Consider the following 27662-nt stretch of genomic DNA (forward strand, 5'->3'; position numbering starts at 1 on the left):
ATGGTTATCTGTAGCGTGACTTGTTGTAGTTCATCACAGAAAAGGTTTGTTCGCACACATAAGTGGAGCCAAACAAAACAAGCATCCTCTGTGCGTGCTTGCGCAGGTTTGGAAACTGCGTTTCATTCAGAGAGCCATAAAAACTGTCCAGCGTGCATGTAGTAAACTTTTGTTTGATAGCAGCGTCACTCTGGATGTCAATCAGTTCTAGTTGCACATCTGGGGGGGCTTTCTTGCTGTCGGGGGTAGAGGACACCAGCTCCAGCTCCGGTTCTATCTGCGCAAAGTCAGAGAAACAGCGGTTGAACTCGCTGTGGAGGTTTGTGAGAGTAGTGCACTTGTTATTCATTTGTCGGGAAAACAGGGTGAGCTTGGCCTTGAACGCTCGCACATGTGAATACAGCTCGTGCACAAAAGCATTCTTTCCCTGCAGCTTCAGATTGAGCTCGTTAAGATGCCCCAATAAATCCACCCCGAATGCAAAGTCACACAACCAATCCGGGTGTTGCAACTCTGCAAAATCTTCAGCTTTCCCAACAGTGACCAGGAACGTCGCTATTTCGGCTCTCAATTCCCACACACGTTGAAACACCTTCCCCAGGCTCAGCCAGTTGTCACATTCAGCAATTTATTCCATGGCAGGTTCAGCCTCTCCAAACAGCCTGACACCCGGTCGTAGAGATCTGCTCCTCTGGTTCTGCCCTTCATTGACTCCATGGCAAGAAATTCCTCCACTATTTCAAACTTATCATTGATCCCTCGAATAAAAATAAGTAGCTGGGCAGTATCTTTGATGTCTGTGCTCTCATCCAGTGCCATGGAAACATATGTAAAGTCATCTGCCTTTTCTGACAATTCAGCAGACAAGTCTTCATCAATTAATTCCACACGCCGTGTGACTGTGCGGCGAGAGAGACTGATATTTTACAACTGGGTTTTCTTTTCAGGGCAAACCATGTTAGCTGCCACCAACATACAGTCTTTAACAAATTCACCATCAGAGAACGGCTTGCTATGTTGTGCGAGCCTGTGTGACAGTACGTAGCTAGCTTTCGTTGCCGTTTCTTGAATGGTCGACTGCTTTGTTAAAGTATTCTGCTGGGTAGCTGATCTGGAGGCCAGTTTCAGGACTTCTTTTTCTCTTTCCTGCGATGACATGTTCGCGCCATATTTGTCATGTCTGGTCGTATAATGTCTCTTGATGTTGTATTCTTTGAACACAGAAACACTCTTGTTGCATATCAAACATATTACCTTTTTGTCTACACGTGTGACAAAAAACTTAGATGTCCACTCTTTGTTAAAGGGTTAGGTGTAAGACCATTGTGTTTTTATTGTGTTATAACGGTTATAAACTATGCATTATACCATAGTTTTCTATGCATTTCAAAATAAACACAAAATGCAAAATAAACAGGTACAGTGAAAAGAATATGATGTCAAAATGTAAATTTTATTATAACAATAACAACGTGTATGTGTTAGAAAATAGAAAAATCCAAAATAGGAGCGACTTTTGGTATTTTGCTGAGTGGCCCCTGAGTAGCCCTGCCCTAAACTAAACCTCTAACATAATTGATCCTGTTCAGTGGCAGCCTGTAAGGATGATGGTGAGGAGGATGATGATGATGAAGAGTTGGGGGGGCTGTTCAGGGTGAGTCGTCCCGACAAGAACAAGAAGCAGCGAGCCGACGCCGCCGACAGTTCCCGGTTCCAATCCCACGCCGAATCTCACAACTGGGATTCAGACGAGGTAAACAAAGACTATTGTATCATTATTAAGCCTAATGTAGCAATATTACTGATAACAACATCTATTATATGAACATATATCACATCATATGTAACAATATTACTGATAATATCTATTATATGAACATATATCACATCATATGTAACTATATTACTGATAACATCTATTATATGAACATATATCACATCATATGTAACTATATTACTGATAATATCTATTATATGAACATATATCACATCATATGTAACTATATTACTGATAACATCTATTATATGAACATATATCACATCATATGTAACTATATTACTGATAACATCTATTATATGAACATATATCACATCATATGTAACTATTTTACTGATAATATCTATTATATGAACATATATGACATCATATGTGTCATATAGGGCATTGGTTCTCAAAGTGGGGTCCGAGGACCCCCAGGGGTACTTGAGGGGGTTCCAGGGGGTCCCCAACTAAATGATGGACAGGGACCAAATGGACCCTTGTGGGTCTGTAACTCTGAGAGTGTACAAATGGAACCAAATGGACCCTAACGGGTCCATTTGGTTTGTACACTCTCAGAGTTACATTAACATTGATTTTACAATATGAATTGGGGTCCCAGAGATGTAAATGCCATTAAAATGGGGGTCCGTAGCCTAATGCATGTCAGACTGGGGGTCCTTGAAATTAAAATGGTTAAGAATCACTGCTAGAGAGCCGTAAAAATCTTCCATTATGGGGGTCCCTGGCTTATCTTTTCAAATGGGGGTCCGCGGTCTAATAAGTGTCTATTTGGGGGTCCTTGGCACGAAAAAGTTTGAGAACCACTGATATAGGGCAACCCTTAGTGGTATAGGGCAACCCCTAGTGGTAGCGTGGGGGAGTTCAGGCTCCCCCGGGATACCTGGGCCAGGCGCGCCTGGTCCTTCTGTCCAGCCAATGAGCAGCTAATCTCCGGCACTGTTGGGCCGCTCGCTCGCATTGAAACTGTGCGCACACACTCCCTGGATGCCAGAGCAGAACCTCTGCCCCAAATGTTTCACATGAGCCTTTTATAGCGCCACCAGGAGGCCGATCTTTGCAAAACACATTTTTGGACATAACTCTCCTATAACACAAGTCTCCTACAGATTTTGTCCAAATCTCACGCAAATCTAACCCTGATCAAGACGGATCTGTTTGATTTTTCATAACCTACCTGACCTGACCTACAATAACCTACCTGACCTACAATAACCTACCTGACCCACAATAACCTACCTGACCCACAATAACCTACCTGACCCACAATAACCTACCTGACCTGACCTACAATAACCTACCTGACCTACAATAACCTACCTGACCCACAATAACCTACCTGACCTACTGTACAATAACCTACCTGACCCACAATAACCTACCTGACCCACAATAACCTACCTGACCCACAATAACCTACCTGACCCACAATAACCTACCTGACCCACAATAACCTACCTGACCCACAATAACCTACCTGACCCACAATAACCTACCTGACCCACAATAACCTACCTGACCTGACCTACAATAACCTACCTGACCTACAATAACCTACCTGACCTACAATAACCTACCTGACCCACAATAACCTACCTGACCTACAATAACCTACCTGACCTACAATAATCTACCTGACCTACCTGACCTGACATAGACCTAGGATAACTAAATGAACTGAATGAAAACATGTGGTATGGTTGTATAATTATAAGCTACCTGACAGAGACCTAGGATAACTAAATGAACTAAAATGAACTGAATGAAAACATGTGGTATGGTTGTATAAATGAAAACATGTGGTATGGTTGTATAAATGAAAACATGTGGTATGGTTGTATAAATGAAAACATGTGGTATGGTTGTATAAATGAAAACATGTGGTATGGTTGTATAAATGAAAACATGTGGTATGGTTGTATAAATGAAAACATGTGGTATGGTTGTATAAATGAAAACATGTGGTATGGTTGTATGAATGAAAACATGTGGTATGGTTGTATAAATGAAAACATGTGGTATGGTTGTATAAATGAAAACATGTGGTATGGTTGTATAAATTAAAACATGTGGTATGGTTGTATAAATGAAAACATGTGGTATGGTTGTATAAATGAAAACATGTGGTATGGTTGTATAAATGAAAACATGTGGTATGGTTGTATAAATGAAAACATGTGGTATGGTTGTATGAATGAAAACATGTGGTATGGTTGTATGAATGAAAACATGTGGTATGGTTGTATAAATGAAAACATGTGGTATGGTTGTATAAATGAAAACATGTGGTATGGTTGTATAAATGAAAACATGTGGTATGGTTGTATAAATGAAAACATGTGGTATGGTTGTATAAATGAAAACATGTGGTATGGTTGTATAAATTAAAACATGTGGTATGGTTGTATAAATGAAAACATGTGGTATGGTTGTATAAATTAAAACATGTGGTATGGTTGTATAAATGAAAACATGTGGTATGGTTGTATAGATTAAAACATGTGGTATGGTTGTATAAATGAAAACATGTGGTATGGTTGTATAAATTAAAACATGTGGTATGGTTGTATAAATGAAAACATGTGGTATGGTTGTATAAATTAAAACATGTGGTATGGTTGTATAGATTAAAACATGTGGTATGGTTGTATACATTAAAACATGTGGTATGGTTGTATAAATTAAAACATGTGGTATGGTTGTATAAATGAAAACATGTGGTATGGTTGTATAAATTAAAACATGTGGTATGGTTGTATAAATGAAAACATGTGGTATGGTTGTATAATTATTCTAATGTTTGGGTATATCTCAGATGTTGGACTCCATCAGGGATTGTTTCGTAACGGGGAAATGGGAAGAAGGTCAGGATGCTGCTACGCTGCTCAAAGAAGACGGTGAGTTGAAATAACAAAAAAAAGATTATACATTTAATAATGATGATGATAATCTATAATAATCTATCTGTTATTACATTGGAGAGAAGCAGCGTTGATTTCGTTAACGAAAACGAAACGAAATATGTTGCATTTTTCAAACGACGAAGACGAGACGAGACGAGACGAGACCACCCACATGAATAAACAATAACTGGGACTAAATCATTATGCAATTTCGTTGACTAATAAAGACGAGACGAAAATGTAGTTCAATAAATAAAAACTAGACTAAAATCTATGGTCATTTTAGTTCACGAACAAAGACGAGACGAAATATTATATTATATGATTTTGTCACTCCCTGTCTCCTTTGACGCGCAGCGTATGCTGCTGTTCCTCACTCACACACAACCTTTCTAACTTGCAGCCGCGTGCGCACACACACACACACACACACACACACACACACACACATCACCGTCAAATGAATGGCAGGAGGATTCAGATTTCAGAGTGAAACTTTACAAAATAAAACGGTAAAATGCTTTTCACGGGGCTCGGGAGAAAGAGAAGAGGTTATATATTCGCTACATCGATGTGGAGAACAAAACAATGCTTGATTTTATCCGAAGGCAAGCAACGTGGTCACAAGATAGCTGGGAAAAACACAACAAACTTGATCGTTCACCACAAATAAATCTAGTTAAGTTAACAAAAGGTTTGGTGGGGGTTGTTTACAACGTAACATTAAACGTGGTGTTGCGTGTCGGCTTAATGTTCCAACAAAAACACTAATCCGACCCTAAAGTGCCCAAACTAATGCTGACTAATTTACGTTAGCTTAGCATGTAGCGATAAACTTAAACCTGGTGTTTGCACTTTGTCCATTTACAGCCCGTACATCTACACAAACGTTCAGATTTCAAATATAAAGTGCTTACCATATGGCCAGGGATGTTACAACTCTGTTCGGGTAACCCATAAGTACCCATATTTTCCTTATTGTTCAATAAAAAAACATTTTAATCCGATCGGTGGCCATTTTCTCCATGCTTTCAACTACGTGACCCTATCGGTTGGGAGGTGTAATTGCACTCTGATACACTATAACTCTATGAGAAAATGACCGCTAAAATGCTTTTTATTGAAATAAAATCCAAAGCGACTGACAATAAGTGCATTCAGCATAGGTAGGGAACGAAACTACTAATCACCAGAAGTCTTAAAGGGTAAGACCACTTTGGTAGAGGTTTGTGTTGTGTAGTTACCTTGCCATGATGTAACTCCAAAGGTGGGCAAGAAATCAAAAATAATTGCTCCATTGATTAGAAATTGATAATTCAAAATATGCTCCTCATTGACTTACATTGTACGGTAAAACAGCTCTCAAAGTCACTCTTTTAGCACAAAAATGAACCCAAACATAGCTGATTCAGACAATATAGAGCATCACCAAACCCAGTGCAGTTTGTTTTTTTAATAAAAATGTCAACTTCCTGTTGATTTTACTATTTGAAGATCTGGATCCGGATCCGCCGATCCAGTCCGGGTTTTCTACTTATTAAAAATGGCAAAATTAACAGGAAGTTGACATTTTTATTTAAAAAAAAAACAGTACTGGGTTTGGTGATGTTCTATATTGTCTGAATCAACTTTGTTTGCGTTCGTTTTTGTGTTAAAAGAGTGACTTTGAGAGCTGTTTTACCGTACAATGTAAGTCAATGAGGAGCATATTTTGAATTATCAATTTCTAATCAATGGAGCAATTATTTTTGATTTCTTACCCACCTTTGGAGTTACATCATGGCAAGGTACCTACACAACCCAAACCTCTACCAAAGTGGTCTTACCCTTTAAGTGCATTTCATGCAAAAACAAGCAACCAAGAGTATACCTAGCGCTAAGGTAAAAGTGCTATATATCAGCTACCTACTTTCTTAAACAGATGAGACAAAATAGCTAAATCAAATGAGCACGAGCTAAAACAAAAAGTGTATCGACTAAACAAGATCCAATAAAACAGTACAACAATAAAACAAGAGTTCGTACAACTAGTTAACAACAAGTAAGCCAGACAAAGAGGAAGGGTAGTGTTTCCTGAAGAGGTGGGTTTTCAGCCTGCGGCGAAAGATAGTACTTATACCCACCCGAAGTAAATTGTAACACCCGTGGCCCACGGAATAAGCACTTTATATTTGAAATCCGAACGTTTATGTAGATGTACGGGCTGTAAATGTAGAAAGTGCAAAAAAGAGGTTGAAGTTTCGTCATGACTGTTATGATATGAACGTCATGTAATATGTAGTTTGCTGCTATAAATCTAGTAGCAGCAAGCAAGCGAACCATAGTAACTTGTAAACAACCCAGTGTGCAGATTGTGCACAAAACATGTGGGCAGCTATACATGGATGCAAACAAGTAATATTTAGGTGACACACTCACCGTTTCCAAAATAACATTAGGACAAAAACTTTTTTTCTTCTTCTTTTTTTAGCTGACCTTGTATTGGAACTGTACTATCATGTGCTTTGTTTCTGCAAACTTCTAAATACAGTATTCAATCAATCAATCAATTAATCAATCACACTACTACTAGTGAATGATATGTGAGTCGTTTATATTTACCCTGGTATCTGTCATTCTCAATGATAACCACTTACTGGTAAACTGTCTTGACCTGAGTTGGCTCTGTCTGTACTTCGTTGGACTGCGTTTCCCTTCTACTCCAAATCTCTTTGCCAGAAATAACCGATCTACAAGCTCTACAAGCTCTATGGCTTATGTTTTCCCCTTAGAATATAGATGCTGGGGTTCAACTTCAAGTGGTTAAGTCCATGAGGCACTTTATTTTATTTTATTCATTTTTTCATCTGAGATGTATTTAGTTTATTTTAATGCAAGCATTGGTGTGTCTGTGAATTGTTGTAGTTTAAAATAAATATACAAGTTCAATCAGAACATGTTCCATGTCTGGATGTATTCCTTAAAATTGCATTTTTCATCAAAAGGATGAGAGGAAATGCTATGTGAGATATGTTTAGATTAGATGGAAATGTTCTATATTATCTGCTGACAAAAAAAAGTAAAGGGCTAATATTATTGTCATGACTAAAACTTGACTAAAATGTCAACAGTTTGTCGACTAAAACTAGACGAATAAAAATATGTTTTCTTGGACTAAGATAAAGACTAAAATGCTCGACTTTAAGTCGACTAAAACTAGACTAAATAAAAAAAGGATGAGTTTGACTAAATGTGATAAAAACTAACCGTCTTTGAAACTGGACTAAAACTGGACTAAGACTAAGAAATAGCTGACGAAATCAACACTGGAGAGATGTCCGTCCTCATTTTTCCTGTGTAATTGTTTCGCACTAAACACAACAACAACAACAACAACAACAACATATCACATGTCACTAACAACACAAGCCACAACGTCAGACAAGCAGTGTTGCCTGGCAGAAAACAAGCAACCACCTTCATCAAAAAAAAAACAGCCAAAGTGGTCCGCAATGTTTCACGGGGCGCCTCTAGTAATCTATAATTAATCATATATAATCTATAATTAATCATATATAATCTATAATTAATCATATATAATCTATCATTTTTACATTTAATAATGATGATGATAATAATCTGTAATGTTGTATGTTTTAACAAGAACCTTTTCACTGTGTGTGTGTGTGTGTGTGTGTGTGTGTGTGTGTGTGTGTGTGTTTATAGAAGAGCTCTATGGAGACTTTGAGGACTTGGAAACAGGAGAGGTCCATAAAGCTGACCAACACAAGGTACCATGAATACTAGTTACTATTACTAATACTATTACTATTACTATTACTATTACTAATACTATTACTGTTACTGCTACTAATTACCGACCAATTAGCATACTTTTGAGGCCCGGCTCGGCCCGAAAACGTCGGGTCGGGTTCAGGTAGAATTTGAGAACTCTACGGTTAAGAACTCTACGGTTAAGATACGGTTAAGATACGGTTAAGAACTCTACGGTTAAGAACTCTACGGTTAAGATACGGTTAAGAACTCTACGGTTAAGAACTCTACGGTTAAGAACTCTACGCTTAAGCCAGAACTGCAAAGAGTGGCGGAATAACAATAAAACTAATAAAAACAATAGGGGTCGTTGTTCCCCTAATAATAATAATATGAATATTAATAATAATTATATCATTCAGGAGGAAGACAGCGATGGAGATGAAGGTGAGGAAGAGGAGCCCAAAGTGAAGTTGGACGATGATGAAGTGATGAAGAATAAACGACTAGAGAAGAAGAGGAGGATGAAGGAGAGATTCAACGCAGAATACGACGATCCTGATGCCACTTACTTTGATGACCTGAAGGACGAGATGCAGAAACAAGCCGAGGTAATTACTCTCCTTTAATTACTCATTACTTATTACTCCTACTTATTACTCCTACTTAATAAACTAAAGAGATGCAGAAACAAGCCGAGGTAATTACTTCCCTTTAATTACTCATTACTTATTACTCCTACTTATTACTCCTACTTATTACTCCTACTTAAACTAAAGAGATCCACTCCATTGATCCATGGCAGGTGTTTTTCTCTCACATTTCTAAAGCCTTTTCAACTGCAATGAAAAATAAATCTTTGCCTGCGGGTGTCGCTGGTGAGGGATTTTGCCTGTCAATCATCGCCTGTGCTCCCCCCCCCCCCCCCAAAGGAAAGGATAGGGGAGGGGAGGGGCGAGGAGGAGAGTGGGCGGGATTAATCGACTGTGACCTCACTGCCGAAGGGCCAAGCTCAGATTACTTTTCAGCCTAATTATTCAGAAAACCCACTGAATGTTCAAAGTTCACATTTTTTGGGTGTAATTGAGGTCATAAAACCCCCAAAAAAACATAAAAAATAAAAAAAAGTGAAAATGAATGTCATAGAACCTTTAATATCATATTTAATACTGTAATATTTAATAATGTAATATTTAGTAATGTAATGTTTAATGTAATAATTAACGTTGTGTATGTTATTAGTTAAACAGGGCAGAGTTCGAGGCGCTGGATGATGACATCAGAGTTCAGTATGAGGGGTTTCGTCCAGGCATGTACGTGCGGGTGGAGATCCCTGCTCTGCCCTGTGAGTTCATCACCGCCTTCGACCCCCATTACCCCGTCATCCTGGGTGGACTGGGCTCTACAGAAGGTACCCTGGGATACCTACAGGTAATACTACCTTAATACTACCTTAACGTTATCCTGGGTGGACTGATCCACCCAATCAGCAGCTAGTTTGTTCTTTTCTATGGACCCAGTATTTTCCAGACAACATTTACTACCAAATGATAGAATAATTATGATTCATTGGTATAGAATAATTATGATTAATAATAAAGAATACATCACATGGATGCAACTGGGACGTATCATCAGTGTTGTAGCCTGGGGTCATCGGGTGTTTCGGGTCTCGCAACATACAACATACACCCTCGCCCAGGTGACCCAGCCAGGGTTGATCAAGCCCTGACTTACGTCCCAGTAGCTACTGTACCCACGGTCAGTCCTATAGGGCAAGACAGGGCCACTCAGTCCGCTTCTCCGGAAGTACTCTGCCGGGACTCGGGGAGGCTCTGGCACGTGGAGGGACACGGGGAGGCTCTGGCACATGGAAGGACTAGGCTCTGTGGGTTGTCTCCTGGCCGGGCTCCTCCTTCGTCTCACCAGGTCCAGGACCTGAGCGCTGCGCCAGATCAGGTTCATTACTTACTTACTTACTTATCCTCTTCGTCCCGGTTGGGGCATAAGGCCGCAATCATACACTGCCACTGAATCCTGTCTCGTGCTTTGGCCTGCGCTTCGTCCCAGGAAAGACCCATCTCCTTCAGCTCCGTCATCACTGTCCTTCGCCAGGTGATCTTTGGTCTACCCCTGTTTCTCTTCCCAACTGCGGTCCATCTCAAGGCAACTTTGGGTAGCCTTTCATTGGGCATCCTCAATACATGACCGAGCCATCTTAACCTCCGTCTCCTTATCTCAAGGGACATATGCACGCTGCCTGTCTTCTTATAAATTTCCTCATTTGAGATTCTATTTGGCCAAAAGATGTTGCAGATCCTTCGTAAGCAGCTATTGTGGAAGACGTCAACCTTTCTCATATCCTGTTTTATTACTCTCCAGCACTCAGAGCCATATAGCAGGACAGACTTAACATTGCTGTTGTAGAGCCTGAGTTTGGTTTTAAGGCTATATTGTTTAGATCAGGTTCATTGGTATAGAATAATTAAATGTTGATAATAATTATGATTCATTCGTCTTCATCTGTCTTCTATTATAAATGAATGTTAAAGTGTATTATTTGTCATAAAAGGCTGTTTCTGGAATCCTGACAGATGCGGTTAAAGAAGCACCGTTGGCACGGTCGCATCCTGAAGACCAGAGACCCTCTGATCGTTTCTTTAGGGTGGAGACGCTTCCAGACCCTCCCCCTGTTCCACATCCAAGACCACAACGGACGACACCGCCTCCTGAAGTACACGCCCCAACACATGCACTGTGGAGCGTCTATCTGGGGTAATACACACTGAATACAATGTACACAAACTGTACTACACACCCCAACACATGCACTGTGGAGCGTCTATCTGGGCTAATACACACTGAATACAATGTACACAAACTGTACTACACACCCCAACACATGCACTGTGGAGCGTCTATCTGGGGTAATACACACTGAATACAATGTACACAAACTGTACTACACACCCCAACACATGCACTGTGGAGCGTCTATCTGGGGTAATACACACTGAATACAATGTACACAAACTGTACTACACACCCCAACACATGCACTGTGGAGCGTCTATCTGGGCTAATACACACTGAATACAATGTACACAAACTGTACTACACACCCCAACACATGCACTGTGGAGCGTCTATCTGGGCTAATACACACTGAATACAATGTACACAAACTGTACTACACACCCCAACACATGCTCTGTGGAGCGTCTATCTGGGGTAATTAGGGATGGGTATCGTTAGGATTTTTACGAGTCCGGTTCCGGTTCTGCTTATCGGATCCGGTTCCTATCGGTTCCATATTTCGGTTCCAAAATGGTAAAAAAATAAGAGGTCAAATCAAATGTTTATTTAATAGAGATGCACCGAATGGAACATTCTTGGCCGAATACCGAATACAGGAAACACTTGGCCGAAAACCGAATAGCCGGAAATTATTAATTAAAAAAAAATATATACATTTTCTTTAAAGTGTTTTTGTACCCTGTTGTACTCTGTTGTAGAGCTACATGATTATGGCAAAACTTATCATAACTATAATGGGTCCATATTGAGATCAGTTATTTAAAACATATTTATTTATTGTGTAGAATTATTGATTTACTATTGTGTAGTAATAAAATACAATATGCCTCAAAACATCACCCTGCCATATTCAAGAAATTAAAACTAATATTGAATAGCCTAGCTAGCAGAAGGTATTATAATGTCTGCAGTTGCATTATTGCACACACAGCCATAATGCATTAATATTAGGTCTGCCATTCCTTCCTTTTGAAGAAGTCACTTTCAGTTTCATTTTTGAAAGACACACACACACACACACACACACACACACACACACACACACACACACACACAATTAAACAGAAGCGTTCACAGCTGGTGTTAATTATTTTTGCCCTGCCTCTTAACTAGCGCTGGTTTTCTAATGGTTTTCTAGACCCTCTGACATGTGGATTCTAGTATTCAAGATGACAACAGCAAATCTTGGTTACAAAGTTTGCAGGGCAGGTTATTCCTTTCCTTACTACTTCAGTTCAGACAGTGGTGAGTGAGGGGCGAGGAATGAGGCTGGGCAGAGTGCGCTACTGGTCCACTAGTGGTTCTACTAGTCCACTAGTGGTTCTACTGGTCCACTAGTGATTGTACTGGTCCACTAGTGGTTCTACTGGTCCACTAGTGGTTCTACTGGTCCACTAGGGGTTCTACTAGTCCACTAGTGGTTCTACTAGTCCACTAGTGGTTCTACTGGTCCACTAGTGATTGTACTGGTCCACTAGTGGTTCTACTGGTCCACTAGTGATTGTACTGGTCCACTAGTGGTTCTGCTGGTCCACTAGTGGTTCTACTAGTCCACTAGTGGTTCTACTGGTCCACTAGTGATTCTACTGGTCCACTAGTGGTTCTACTAGTCCACGAGCGGTTCTGCTGGTCGACTAGTGGTTCTACTGGTCCACTAGGGGTTCTACTGGTCCACTAGTGGTTCTGCTGGTCCACTAGTGATTCTACTGGTCCACTAGTGGTTCTGCTGGTCCACTAGTGGTTCTACTGGTCCACTAGGGGTTCTACTGGTCCACTAGTGGTTCTGCTGGTCCACTAGTGGTTCTACTGGTCCACTAGTGGTTCTGCTGGTCCACTAGTGGTTCTACTGGTCCACTAGTGGTTCTGCTGGTCCACTAGTGATTCTACTAGTCCACTAGTGGTTCTGCTGGTCCACTAGTGGTTCTACTAGTCCACTAGTGGTTCTACTAGTCCACTAGTGGTTCTGCTGGTCCACTAGTGGTTCTGCTGGTCCACTAGTGGTTCTGCTAGTCCACGAACCACTAGTGGTTCTGCTAGTCCACTAGTGGTTCTGCTAGTCCACTAGTGGTTCTACTGGTCCACTAGTTGTTCTGCTGGTCCACTAGTGGTTCTACTGGTCCACTAGTGGTTCTACTGGTCCACTAGTGGTTCTGCTAGTGGACTAGCGGTTATACTAGTTGGTGAAAGCCCTAGTAGGTAGTTCGATAGTTAGGTGGTGTGTAACAGTGTATTAGTTAGATAGAGTGTGTATGTGGTGGTGTGTATTGTGTGTAACACTGGCCCTCATTTATCAACGCGGTGCAGCCCAAATAATGGGCGTACGGCGAGATCACCTTTCGGCATTCATCAATATCGTGGGCTTCATCCTACCGTAGGCTGAGATCTCACGTCTGGTCGGGACCAGTTGTTGACGTTGGCTGCACCCGTTTATTCCATCCTAGACCTGCGGAGCAACATTGTCTGACTGTCTGAGAGGCATCTAGACACATAATCCACTCATAAGTTTGTATATCTACACTAATACATAATCCCTGTGAAAATATAACATTTCATAAAGTAATTTAAACAAACTGTTTTAACAGTCATTCAGATAAGATTGTAGATCTGTCTGTATTGAAAATAGCAGATCTACAAGCTCGCAAGCCAGCGACCCGTTGTGAGCTTGTAGATCTGCTATTTTCAAAATATACGGGCGCTTCTGCTAGAGCACGCTTCTGCGCGAGCAGCGGTCTAACAGGCGGCGCTGCTGTTATATTTTCATGGCCACCGGGAGATCAGACATTTAACCCTGCATGGTCCAACACACCAGCCTTCATTCATTAATGTTCTCTCCAGGCTATCTCTCATTAATGCGGAGCGGGACGGGACTCGCCCGTCCAACGGTCCGAGTCTCACTGGGAAATGGGAATAGCCTACATGACAGCTTTATTTTAGTGTAACTCGAACACGCACTGCTCGGTATGGGTTAAATACATTAATATACAAACGTATTCCATTCATGCCGATGTGATTGGTATCATAATATGTCATTCATGTAGGCTACAAGCCTACGTGACAATACGCTACGGGCGTGTGTGTGTGTGTGTGTGTGTGTGTGTGTGTGTGTGTGTGTGTGTGTGTGTGTGTGTGTGTGTGTGTGTGTGTGTGTGTGTGTGTGTGTGTGTGTGTGTGTGTGTGTGTGTGTGTGTGTGTGTGTGTGTGTGTGTGTGTGTGAGAGAGAGAGGAGCGTGTGCGTGTGTGGCAAGCGAGGGAAACTCTTTCTTATTGGCTTTTCATGATGTCTTCTTTGGTCGTATTCTGGTTCTTCAATCTTCATGTCGGCCGAATATATGGAAAAATATACGCTGGTTTATACACTGCGTTGATAAATGAGGGCCAGTGTGTTTGTGTCCAGGTCCCATCACACCAGTAGGTACTGTAGGTAGGTAGGTAGGTAGGTTGGTAGGTAGGTAGGTAGGTTGGTTGGTTGGTAGGTAGGTAGGTAGATAGGTTGGTAGGTAGGTAGGTAGGTAGGTTGGTTGGTAGGTAGGTAGGTAGATAGGTTGGTAGGTAGGTAGGTAGGTTGGTTGATAGGTAGGTAGGTTGGTAAGTAGATAGGTTGGTAGGTAGATAGGTTGGTAGGTAGGTAGGTTGGTAGGTAGATAGGTAGGTAGGTTGGTAAGTAGATAGGTTGGTAGGTAGATAGGTTGGTAGGTAGGTAGGTTGGTAGGTAGATAGGTTGGTAGGTAGGTAGGTAGGTTGGTAGGTAGATAGGTTGGTAGATAGGTTGGTAGGTAGGTAGGTAGGTAGGTAGGTAGGTAGGTTGGTTGGTAGGTAGGTAGGTAGATAGGTTGGTAGGTAGGTAGGTAGGTTGGTTGATAGGTAGGTAGGTTGGTAAGTAGATAGGTTGGTAGGTAGATAGGTTGGTAGGTAGGTAGGTTGGTAGGTAGATAGGTTGGTAGGTAGGTAGGTAGGTTGGTAGGTAGATAGGTTGGTAGGTAGGTAGGTTGGTTGATAGGTAGGTAGGTTGGTAAGTAGATAGGTTGGTAGGTAGGTAGGTTGGTAGGTAGGTAGGTAGGTAGGTAGGTAGGTAGGTAGGTAGGTAGGTAGGTAGGTAGGTAGGTAGATAGGTTGGTAGGTTGGTAGGTAGGTAGGTAGGTAGGTTGGTAAGTAGATAGGTTGGTAGGTAGGTAGGTAGGTAGGTGATGTCTAACAGTGTGTTTCTGTGTCCAGGTCCCATCACACCTCAGGGAACTGGATTCCTAGCGGTTCAGTCAGTAGGAGGAGCTAAAGTAAGTTTAATTATTCTATCAGTTGTTGTTAGTGCTATACCAATGAATAATTTAATTATTCTATACCAATGAATCATTTAATTATTCTATACCAATGAATCATAATTATTCTATATCAATGAATCATTTAATTATTCTATACCAATGAATCATTTAATTATTCTATACCAATGAATCATTTAATTATTCTATACCAATGAATCATTTAATTATTCTATACCAATGAATCATTTAATTATTCTATACCAATGAATCATTTAATTATTCTATACCAATGAATCATTTAATTATTCTATACCAATGAATCATTTAATTATTATATACCAATGAATCATTTAATTATTATATACCAATGAATCATAATTATTATATACCAATGAATCATTTAATTATTCTATACCAATGAATCATTTAATTATTCTATACCAATGAATCATCATTATTCTATACCAATGAATCATAATTATTCTATACCAATGAATCATAATTATTCTATACCAATGAATCATTTAATTATTCTATACCAATGAATCATCATTATTCTATACCAATGAATCATCATTATTCTATACCAATGAATCATCATTATTCTATACCAATGAATCATAATTATTCTATACCAATGAATCATTTAATTATTCTATACCAATGAATCATCATTATTCTATACCAATGAATCATCATTATTCTATACCAATGAATCATAATTATTCTATACCAATGAATCATAATAATTCTATACCAATGAATCATCATTATTCTATACCAATGAATCATCATTATTCTATACCAATGAATCATTTAATTATTCTATACCAATGAATCATAATTATTCTATACCAATGAATCATAATTATTCTATACCAATGAATCATAATTATTCTATACCAATGAATCATCATTATTCTATACCAATGAATCATAATTATTCTATACCAATGAATCATAATTATTCTATACCAATGAATCATAATTATTCTATACCAATGAATCATTTAATTATTCTATACCAATGAATCATTTAATTATTCTATACCAATGAATCATAATTATTCTATACCAATGAATCATAATTATTCTATACCAATGAATCATAATTATTCTATACCAATGAATCATTTAATTATTCTATACCAATGAATCATAATTATTCTATATCAATGAATCATTTAATTATTCTATACCAATGAATCATTTAATTATTCTATACCAATGAATCATAATTATTCTATACCAATGAATCATTTAATTATTCTATACCAATGAATCATAATTATTCTATACCAATGAATCATTTAATTATTCTATACCAATGAATCATTTAATTATTCTATATCAATGAATCATTTAATTATTCTATATCAATGAATCATTTAATTATTCTATACCAATGAATCATTTAATTATTCTATACCAATGAATCATTTAATTATTCTATACCAATGAATCATAATTATTCTATACCAATGAATCATAATTATTCTATACCAATGAATCATAATTATTCTATATCAATGAATCATAATTATTCTATACCAATGAATCATAATTATTCTATACCAATGAATCATAATTATTCTATACCAATGAATCATAATTATTCTATACCAATGAATCATTTAATTATTCTATACCAATGAATCATTTAATTATTCTATATCAATTAATCATTTAATTATTCTATACCAATTAATCATTTAATTATTCGATACCAATGAATCATTTAATTATTCGATACCAATGAATCATTTAATTATTCGATACCAATGAATCATAATGATTCGATACCAATGAATCATTTAATTATTCTACATGTATCATTCGGTTGTAAATGTTGTCTGGAAAATACTGGGTTCCATAGGAAAGAACTGGCTGCTGATTGGGTGGATCAGTCCTTGTTGTTTATTTTGTTTACAGTGTCTTGGTTTAGGTATCGCAGCCACAGAAGTGTAGGACTTGGATTCATGTTTTACATTTAGTTTTATGTGTGTTTTAAGTTAAATGTTCATTTAGTTTTATGTTTGTTTTGTTCATTTTGTTGTACCGCAGTTATGTGTATTTAATGTTCATTTTGTTGTACTGCAGTTATGTGTGTTTTAATGTTAATTTTGTTGTACTGCAGTTAATGTTCATTTTGTTGTACTGCAGTCTAGTTTCCGTATCGCAGCCACAGGAGTGGTGTTGGACTTGGATAAGTCAGTGACCATCGTGAAGAAGCTGAAGCTGGTTGGATACCCGTACAAGATCTTCAAGAACACCTGCTTTGTTAAGGTGAAACCCTAACCCTAAACCCTAACCCACTACCCTTTGTTAAGGTGAAACCCTAAACCCTTTCAGACTGTGTGTGATGAGATGACGACTCCATTGCACCATCAGACACATATTCGTCGTCTGAAAGTAAACAAGATCAAACACTGTTGATGTCGTGGACATAAGGTGACCTTAGTCCCCTTTGATGAATTTTATTATGATGGTGGGGGCCTCGCTGCACCTGGCCTCCACCCCAAAAACTAAAGCCATCAAAGGGATTTGAAAATCATTGTTGACATGGCCTCATGTCGACCCATAACTGTATCAACACATTTGTTGTCATGACATTACCTCTTCCCCCCCAAAAAAAAAACCCAGATCTACAAGTCAACAAATTCATCGGCTGCATCGCCAACATAATCAAATAAATCACATGCATATAAATAGATACAGAATAAAATAAATACATATTTTATAACTGGCTGACCCAGAGTGCAATATCCTAGAAATCCACACCGGGCTCCTACATTGTCCATATATAAATAAGGTGTTACACACACCTCCAGTTGTTACAGGCCCAGTCAAACAATTTGTCTAAAAAGGATGAAACCATTCAAAGGTATTCAATTCATCAAAATATAGAATGGCACCATTCAATGATCATAACAATATAAAAGCACTACATTGTGATGCGATTGAATTGTTTGGTGCCATTTTATATGTTGATATAAAGTTGATATAAGTAAGTAGTGGCCCACAGACTTTATACAAATCAAGTAAAAAAAAATGCCGATTTACAAGCTCACAACGCGTTGCAGCGCTAGGCGTTGTGAGCTTGTAGATCTGCTATTTTCAGAGTGCAACCAAAAGCTAAAATATGATGAAAAAAATCACACCCTGTGTGAAGGTAGCGGCGCCTTTGATACATTTTGTCATCGATATGTGTTTATAATGTGTTTATAGCCACGTGTCACGTGAAGCTTGACCAATCACTTTGTTGACGTACGCACCTGACCAATCAGAACGTTGACGGACAAAGTCAGGTATAGAGCAACTAGTGCCGCTAAATATATATATATATATATATATATATATATTCATTCTGACCACTGGTAAACGGATCCAGACATTGTTTCCTTGGGCTTGGCTCCCAGCTGCCAGAGCAGTCCGAATCGGAGGTCTCTTCACCGTCAGTAGTATCTGGGTCTGGCTCTGGGCGATACGACGCGGTCCTCGGTCTGCCGCTACGACGCACCGGGTCCCCCGAACTGGCTGACCCAGAGTGCAATATCCTAGAAATCCACACCGGGCTCCTACATTGTCCATATATAAATAAGGTGTTACACACACCTCCAGTTGTTACAGGCCCAGTCAAACAATTTGTCTAAAAAGGATGAAACCATTCAAAGGTATTCAATTCATCAAAATATAGAATGGCACCATTCAATGATCATAACAATATAAAAGCACTACATTGTGATGCGATTGAATTGTTTGGTGCCATTTTATATGTTGATATAAAGTTGATATAAGTAAGTAGTGGCCCACAGACTTTATACAAATCAAGTAAAAAAAAATGCCGATTTACAAGCTCACAACGCGTTGCAGCGCTAGGCGTTGTGAGCTTGTAGATCTGCTATTTTCAGAGTGCAACCAAAAGCTAAAATATGATGAAAAAAATCACACCCTGTGTGAAGGTAGCGGCGCCTTTGATACATTTTGTCATCGATATGTGTTTATAATGTGTTTATAGCCACGTGTCACGTGAAGCTTGACCAATCACTTTGTTGACGTACGCACCTGACCAATCAGAACGTTGACGGACAAAGTCAGGTATAGAGCAACTAGTGCCGCTAAATATATATATATATATATATATATATATATTCATTCTGACCACTGGTAAACGGATCCAGACATTGTTTCCTTGGGCTTGGCTCCCAGCTGCCAGAGCAGTCCGAATCGGAGGTCTCTTCACCGTCAGTAGTATCTGGGTCTGGCTCTGGGCGATACGACGCGGTCCTCGGTCTGCCGCTACGACGCACCGGGTCCCCGGTATCGATGTCTGGTACCTCCGCGGGTGGTGGCGGAGGTGGTTGCTGTTTAGGCTTCCGTTATGGTCGAAGACACCGATGTCTCCTCAGATCCCTCGGGGGCAGTTTTCACCTCCTCGGATCCCTCCGATGGCGGAGGTGGTCGCGGCGGAGGTGGTCGCAACGAGGGTTCTGATGACGTGAAGACATAGGTGTCTTTCACCGACAGAGATGGCTTCACGTCTTCAGATCCCTCGGGTGCAGTGAGAGACGCCGCTTTCACCTCCTTGGATCCCCCAGGTGGCGACGGTGGTCGCGGGGGAGCGGTGAAAGACGCCACCGCCGACGGCTTCAAGTCCTCCACAGGTCGTGGTGGTGGTCCCGAGGGAGCAGTGAAGGACATAGTCTACAGAATAGTCCTTTGTGTTTGGGTCCCGAGGCCGTTTGGCCTTGCATTTCCTTCCTCGCATCTTTCCTACTCTCGCCTAAAAACGATACTCCCGACTCCCACCTATACATATGTACGCCTAACTATCTCACCTATATATCTATGTACTACTATACTATATATATATATATATATATATATATATATATATATATATATATACACATATATATATATCTTACTCTCACCTCTCCCACACTTTCTCTCTCGATCGCTCCTCGTTCTCTGTCTGTCTCGCTCGTTCTTTGTCTCTCGCTCTCTTTCTCTGTCTGTCTCGCTCGTTCTTTGTCTCTCGCTCTCTTTCTCTGTCTGTCTCGCTCGTTCTTTGTCTCTCGCTCTCTTTCTCTGTCTGTCTCGCTCGTTCTTTGTCTCTCGCTCTCTTTCTCTGCTCGCTCGCTGTTTGTTTTGAATGACACAAGGACTGTGACTCTGCACCCGACTTTGTAGTGTTTTGCTCAGATCACGTGACTTTTACGATCATGTGACTTTTCTTTTATCGTAGAAGCATAATATTAATACACAGGTTGTGGAAGATTGCAATCTACCTTATTCCAATGAAAAGACCTAAAAACGAGTTCTAGGCAATCAAGCGATGGATTCTAAAAATGAGTTATCTCGATCTAGGCAATCAATGTGTTAAGGTGAAACCCTAACCCTAAACCCTAACCCACTACCCTTTATTAAGGTGAAACCCTAACCCACGCATTGTGAGCTTGTAGATCTGCTTTTTTCCGGCTTTAGGCGTACAGTTTAAAATGGCAAAATCCTAAAGTGTGTGTGTGTGTGTGTGCACAGGGCATGTTCAACACACTGCTGGAAGTCGCTAAGTTTGAGGAAGCGTCGGTCAGGACCGTTTCCGGGGTCAGAGGTCAAATCAAGAAGGCATTGGCCACGCCCCCAGGAGCATTCAGAGCCACGTTTGAAGACAGGCTGCTGATGAGTGGTAAGATCTGTCTGTCTGTCTGTCTGTCTGTCTGTGTTATTCCTCTGATATGGCTCTGATTATGGCACCTTGATACCATCCCGGAAGTTACTGTTCTCACCCACTCTCCCACAAGCAGGGCAGATATTCACTGTTTTAGTTAACAACGTGGGCAGATATTCACTGTTTTAGTTAACGTGGGCAGATATTCACTGTTTTAGTTAACAACGTGGGCAGATATTCACTGTTTTAGTTAACAACGTGGACAGATATTCACTGTTTTAGTTTACAACGTGGGCAGATATTCACTGTTTTAGTTAACAACGTGGGCAGATATTCACTGTTTTAGTTTACAACGTGGGCAGATATTCACTGTTTTAGTTAACAACGTGGGCAGATATTCACTGTTTCACACTTTTGTGGTCATTTAAGGCCAGAATAGGGAACAATACGTTTTTTCACACGGTATAAAAAACGAACGGAGAGCTCCACTTCTATTTTCTTTAGTCTGGGTGATGAACAGTTATCGTCGTCGTGTATCACAACGGTCTGAAGCTCCATCGGCGAGCGAAGGAAAACGTCACATCCGGATATGACGTATGGACTGTTTGAGCCTGTTTGGGGGGGGTCGAGCGAGTGATGGAGGTGTCGATCTGCTGCTCTCTGCTGGTCGATCTGTGTATGTGTTTAAAACCGCAGCCAGACAAACTATTTGAAAATTAAATAACAAAATAAGCATTTAAGGTGTTTTGGGGGTTAACATTTAAGGTGTTTTTGCTTCCAGACATCGTGTTCCTGCGCTCCTGGTTTCCTGTGTCGGTGCCTCAGCTCTACAACCCTGTGACATCACTGCTACTTCCTGTTGGACACAAAGACACCTGGACTGGAATGAGAACCCTGGGACAACTGAAGCACGATCTGGGAGTCCGGAACCAGCCCAAGACTGACTCCCTGTACAAGGTAAATATAACACCTAAACTGACTCTTATATAAGGTACATATAACACCTAAAACGGACTCTTATATAAGGTACATATAACACCTAAAACTGACTCTTATACATGGTAAATATAACACCTAAAACTGACTCTTATACATGGTAAATATAACACCTAAAACTGACTCTTATACATGGTAAATATAACTACTGCTAACTTCATGATGCTAACTTCTCTCTCCCGTACGTTTAACCAGTGATGCTAACTTCATTCTGCTGTAGGCTACGCTTAGCTAGTGATGCTAACTTCTCTCTCCCGTACATTTAGCCAGTGATGCTAACTTCATTCTGCTGTAGGCTACGCTTAGCTAGTGTTGCTAACTTCTCTCTCCCGTACATTTAGCCAGTGATGCTAACTTCATTCTGCTGTAGGCTACGCTTAGCTAGTGATGCTAACTTCTCTCTCCCGTACGTTTAGCCAGTGATGCTAACTTCATTCTGCTGTAGGCTACGCTTAGCTAGTGATGCTAACTTCTCTCTCCCGTACGTTTAACCAGTGATGCTAACTTCATTCTGCTGTAGGCTACGCTTAGCTAGTGATGCTAACTTCTCTCTCCCGTACATTTAGCCAGTGATGCTAACTTCATTCTGCTGTAGGCTACGCTTAGCTAGTGAAGCTAACTTCTCTCTCCCGTACGTTTAGCCAGTGATGCTAACTTCATTCTGCTAACTTCATGATGCTAACTTCATGATGCTAACTTTATGATGCTAACTTCTCTCTCCCGTACCTTCCAGCCGGTGGTTCGAGCCCCCAGACACTTCAACCCGCTGCACGTTCCCAGACAGCTGCAGAAAGCTCTGCCCTTCAAGAGCAAACCTAAACTGGACAGAGCTAAAGGAAAGACCCCCAGAGACCTGGAAAGACCCTCTGTCATCAGAGAACCTCATGAGAGAAAGGTACAAATATAACCCTAACTCTATGAGACAAAGGTACTTAACCCTAACTCTATGAGACAAAGGTACTTAACCCTAACTCTATGAGACAAAGGTACTTAACCCTAACTCTATGAGACAAAGGTACTTAACCCTAACTCTATGAGACAAAGGTACTTAACCCTAACTCTATGAGACAAAGGTAAACATATAACCCTAACTCTATGAGACAAAGGTACTTAACCCTAACTCTATGAGACAAAGGTAAACATATAACCCTAACTCTATGAGACAAAGGTACTTAACCCTAACTCTATGAGACAAAGGTACACATATAACCCTAACTCTATGAGACAAAGGTACTTAACCCTAACTCTATGAGACAAAGGTACTTAACCCTAACTCTATGAGACAAAGGTAAACATATAACCCTAACTCTATGAGACAAAGGTAAACATATAACCCTAACTCTATGAGACAAAGGTACACATATAACCCTAACTCTATGAGACAAAGGTACACATATAACCCTAACTCTATGAGACAAAGGTAAACATATAACCCTAACTCTATGAGACAAAGGTACACATATAACCCTAACTCTATGAGACAAAGGTACACATATAACCCTAACTCTATGAGACAAAGGTACTTAACCCTAACTCTATGAGACAAAGGTACTTAACCCTAACTCTATGAGACAAAGGTACTTAACCCTAACTCTATGAGACAAAGGTACACATATAACCCTAACTCTATGAGACAAAGGTAAACATATAACCCTAACTCTATGAGACAAAGGTACAAATATAACCCTAACTCTATGAGACAAAGGTACTTAACCCTAACTCTATGAGACAAAGGTACTTAACCCTAACTCTATGAGACAAAGGTACTTAACCCTAACTCTATGAGACAAAGGTACACATATAACCCTAACTCTATGAGACAAAGGTACTTAACCCTAACTCTATGAGACAAAGGTACACATATAACCCTAACTCTATGAGACAAAGGTACACATATAACCCTAACTCTATGAGACACAGATACTTAACCCTAACTCTGAGACAAAGGTACACATATAACCCTAACTCTATGAGACAAAGGTAAACATATAACCCTAACTCTATGAGACAAAGGTACTTAACCCTAACTCTATGAGACAAAGGTACACATATAACCCTAACTCTATGAGACAAAGGTACACATCTTGTGAACTTGTATATCTGAAGCTTTCCCGGTTTTAATGGATTAACTAAGCGTGTCATTCTGTGCGCTGTCCTCCAGGTGGCAGCACTGCTGGACGCTCTGGCCACGGTTCACGGTCACAAGAAGAAGAAGAGCAACGTGGCGCAGCGCGCCAAACACAAGGACTTCCTGTCGCAGAAGGACAAACAGGAAGAGGAGAAACTGGGCCGTATGAAAGAGCAGAAGAAGAAACTTTACCGCGTGATGGGACAGAAGGAGGGCAAGACTCAACGGTCCAGCCTCAAGGGGGCGCCAAAGGACCGTTAATGAATGATGTTAAAGATCCAGTCTGTAGGGGGCGCCAAAGGACCGTTAATGAATGGTGCTGTTTAAGACCCAGCCTCAAGGGGGCGCTACAACGTGATTAACGATGCTCTTAAATGAGTATTTCACCCCAACAATACAAGCTTTTGTATTTTGATGTTATATTAACTCATTTTGCTGGGGACCCCCTGGAGCCCCCTCAAGGACCCCTGGAGGTCCCCAGACCATACTTTGAGAAGCACTGCTCTGACATAAACGTTGGCAGAGCAAAATAACGTTTTGTTCGTTACAATCTTGCAGTGATGTCACACCTTGCTCTGACCTCATCACTGACCTGGTGTTTTTGTTTTTTTATTATAACATAATAAAACGTTCCAAGTTTTAATAATTCCACCATTTTGAATCTTTGTTGTTGAACTGAAATTGATCTTATCCAATACATATATTTATAATCATTACTACTTATTATCATTACTTACATATATTTAGTGTCATTACTTATTATCATTACTTACATATATTTGTTATCATTACTTACATATATTTATACATACTTGTCACTGCCCGCCCCTGCCGGTTCTCTGAATTTTTTTTTTTAAAAAGGCTCTGTCATGATTAATTGACCACATATATGAAGTAAAACAACTACATTCTATCCAAACGATATCTTAAAAGTAAATTCCGTGCCTCAAAAAAGAAGTTTGAGAGCGTTTTAAAGTTTTGAAACCGAAACCAAAAACAGCGGTCAGAAAAAATGGCTGCCGTTCGTTTTTGGTCGGCTGCATCACCATCCATGGCCAACCTTCGCTGTCAATCACAGAACATTGAGCGAGGACGCTGATAGGACGGTTCACACGGAAGCACATGAACTTCATTTCATTTACGTCCCGGATACCCGGATGTCAAAACATAAATTAATTTGTAAATTGTGTCTCGTTGAGAGTTTGAACAAATCTTTTTGACACTTTGACAACCATTGGCGTCGACACAACAAGAGTTTACACACACACACACACACACACACACACACACACACACACACACACACACACACACACACACACACACACACACACACACACACAAAGTGTTTATCAGAAGTCTGACTTTTCACAAAAATTGTCTGTCTGTCAGTGTCTCTCTCTCTCTCTCTCTCTCTCTCTCTCTCTCTCTCTCTCTCTCTCTCTCTCTCTCTCTTTCTCTCTCTCTCCTACTGTCTACTCTGGACAGGAAATTACATTTCCCACACATTTTCTGTGTGTGTGTGTGTGTGTGTGTGTGTGTGTGTGTGTGTGTGTGTGCGTGTGCGTGCCGGGGGGAGGGGCTGTGTTTCCTGTTACACTGAGAAGAGAAAAAAAAGAAGAAAAGGAAGAATAAAGAGGAGGAGAGAGGAGAGGGAGGAGAGAAAGAGAGAGAGGAGAGAAAGAGAGAGAAGAGAAGAGAGGAGAGGGAGGAGAGAAAGAGAGAGAAGAGAAGAGAGAAGTATTCCTCTCTTCTCTCAGACATTTAAACTTGTTTTTCATTTAATAGGTTTTTTTCTCCAGTGGAAAATGAAGTTCTTTCTGTTTTCTGCTGTCTTGATGCTGCTAGGTAACACACACACACACACACACACACACACACACACACACACACACACACACACACACACTGTATCATTATGGTGTGTTATTATACTGTAGTGTGTGAGTGCTGACTCAGTGGTTTAGTTCACAGGAAACATGTCTCTGAATGAGACCTCTCTGTGTGTAGTGTGTAGTGTGTAGTGTGTAGTAAAAAAGTGTTAAATAGCTCTATATTGTGATAGTAATCATTACTATAGAGTGTTTGTTCAGTAACAGTGTTAAATAGATCTATATTGTGATAGTAATCATTGCTATAGAGTGTTTGTTCAGTAACAGTGTTAAATAGATCTATATTGTGATAGTAATATATGTGTATATGTGTGTATATGTGTGAATGTGTGTACATGTGTGAATGTGTACATGTCTAAGTGTGTCCATGGTGTTGGGTTTATTTTTAGATTGTTTCGGCTGCTTTCAACTTCTCCCTCATTAAATTATACTGTTTATATACTGCACTCCACCCTGTCTGTCTGTCTGTCTGTCTGTCTGTCTGTCTGTCTGTGTCTGTCTGTGTCTCTGTCTGTCTGTCTGTCTGTCTGTCTGTCTGTCTGTCTGTCTGTCTGTCTGTGTCTCTGTCTGTCTGTCTGTCTGTATGTCTGTGTCTCTGTCTGTCTGTCTGTCTGTCTGTCTGTCTGTGTCTCTGTCTGTCTGTCTGTCTGTCTGTGTCTCTGTCTGTCTGTCTGTCTGTCTGTCTGTCTGTCTGTCTGTCTGTCTGTGCATTGTGAGCTTGTAGATCTTTCTTTCACTATATTTTAAACAGGGCGTAAGTGTCATGGCCTGTGCTCTTCTCCAGTTTGTTACTCCTTACCTTAAAGCTATACACAAATCCACGGCGCGCAGCAATGGCTGCGCGCAGGGCAGCGCGCCGTGGATTCGTGTATACACACACCTTTACCTTAAAGCTATACACACACCTTTACCTTAAAGCTATACACACACCTTTACCTTACAGCTATACACACACCTTTACCTTAAAGCTATACACATACCTTTACCTTAAAGCTATACACACACCTTTACCTTAAAGCTATACACACACACCTTTACCTTAAAGCTATACACACACCTTTACCTTAAAGCTATACACACACTTTTACCTTAAAGCTATACACACACCTTTACCTTAAAGCTATACACACACCTTTACCTTAAAGGACGACTTCACCACTTTTCAACATATCTTCATATAATAGGTCCTCACTAATGCTCAAGATAAAATGGTACCATTTTTTTCTAATCAGTCTGTGTCTCAGAGGAGGGCTGTAGACAGTTCGGAAACCCGTCTACCAGTGACATCATCGATGGGGAATTCAAGCTAATAGAAACTGCAGGCTTTGTATTCCTGGAAAGTTGCAATGCAATAATAGATCCCATTGTTCTCGCCTTAATAAAAATCTAAATATTTTTTTTTTTATCTTTTTGGGGAAAAAAAATCCTGCCTAACGATGATGTCACTGGTAGACAGGTTTCTGGAC

At 40.1% G+C, this 27662-nt stretch overlaps 2 protein-coding genes across 4 annotated transcripts in view; both read left to right on the forward strand.

The window, feature by feature from the left end:
* Positions 1–24955, forward strand: part of bms1 (BMS1 ribosome biogenesis factor) — a 53583-nt gene extending 28628 nt beyond the window's left edge. For both annotated transcript variants that reach the window (XM_084081254.1, XM_084081255.1), the window contains exons 13-24: positions 1590–1753; positions 4596–4677; positions 8389–8453; positions 8859–9047; positions 9679–9867; positions 11031–11211; positions 15466–15524; positions 17673–17795; positions 21051–21198; positions 21962–22137; positions 22910–23071; positions 24338–24955. In XM_084081254.1, coding sequence (XP_083937380.1) covers positions 1590–1753; positions 4596–4677; positions 8389–8453; positions 8859–9047; positions 9679–9867; positions 11031–11211; positions 15466–15524; positions 17673–17795; positions 21051–21198; positions 21962–22137; positions 22910–23071; positions 24338–24565 — 1766 coding nt within the window. In that variant the 3' untranslated portion in view covers positions 24566–24955. The remainder of the gene's footprint in view (positions 1–1589; positions 1754–4595; positions 4678–8388; positions 8454–8858; positions 9048–9678; positions 9868–11030; positions 11212–15465; positions 15525–17672; positions 17796–21050; positions 21199–21961; positions 22138–22909; positions 23072–24337) is intronic.
* A 1047-nt stretch (positions 24956–26002) lies between these two features.
* vstm4b (V-set and transmembrane domain containing 4b) overlaps positions 26003–27662 on the forward strand; it is a 16444-nt gene continuing 14784 nt past the window's right edge. For both annotated transcript variants that reach the window (XM_084084452.1, XM_084084453.1), the window contains exon 1: positions 26003–26152. In XM_084084452.1, coding sequence (XP_083940578.1) covers positions 26113–26152 — 40 coding nt within the window. In that variant the 5' untranslated portion in view covers positions 26003–26112. The remainder of the gene's footprint in view (positions 26153–27662) is intronic.

Source organism: Gymnoscopelus microlampas, assembly GCF_963454915.1.
Source record: "Gymnoscopelus microlampas genome assembly, chromosome: 2".
In the NCBI taxonomy this organism is placed as follows: domain Eukaryota; kingdom Metazoa; phylum Chordata; class Actinopteri; order Myctophiformes; family Myctophidae; genus Gymnoscopelus; species Gymnoscopelus microlampas.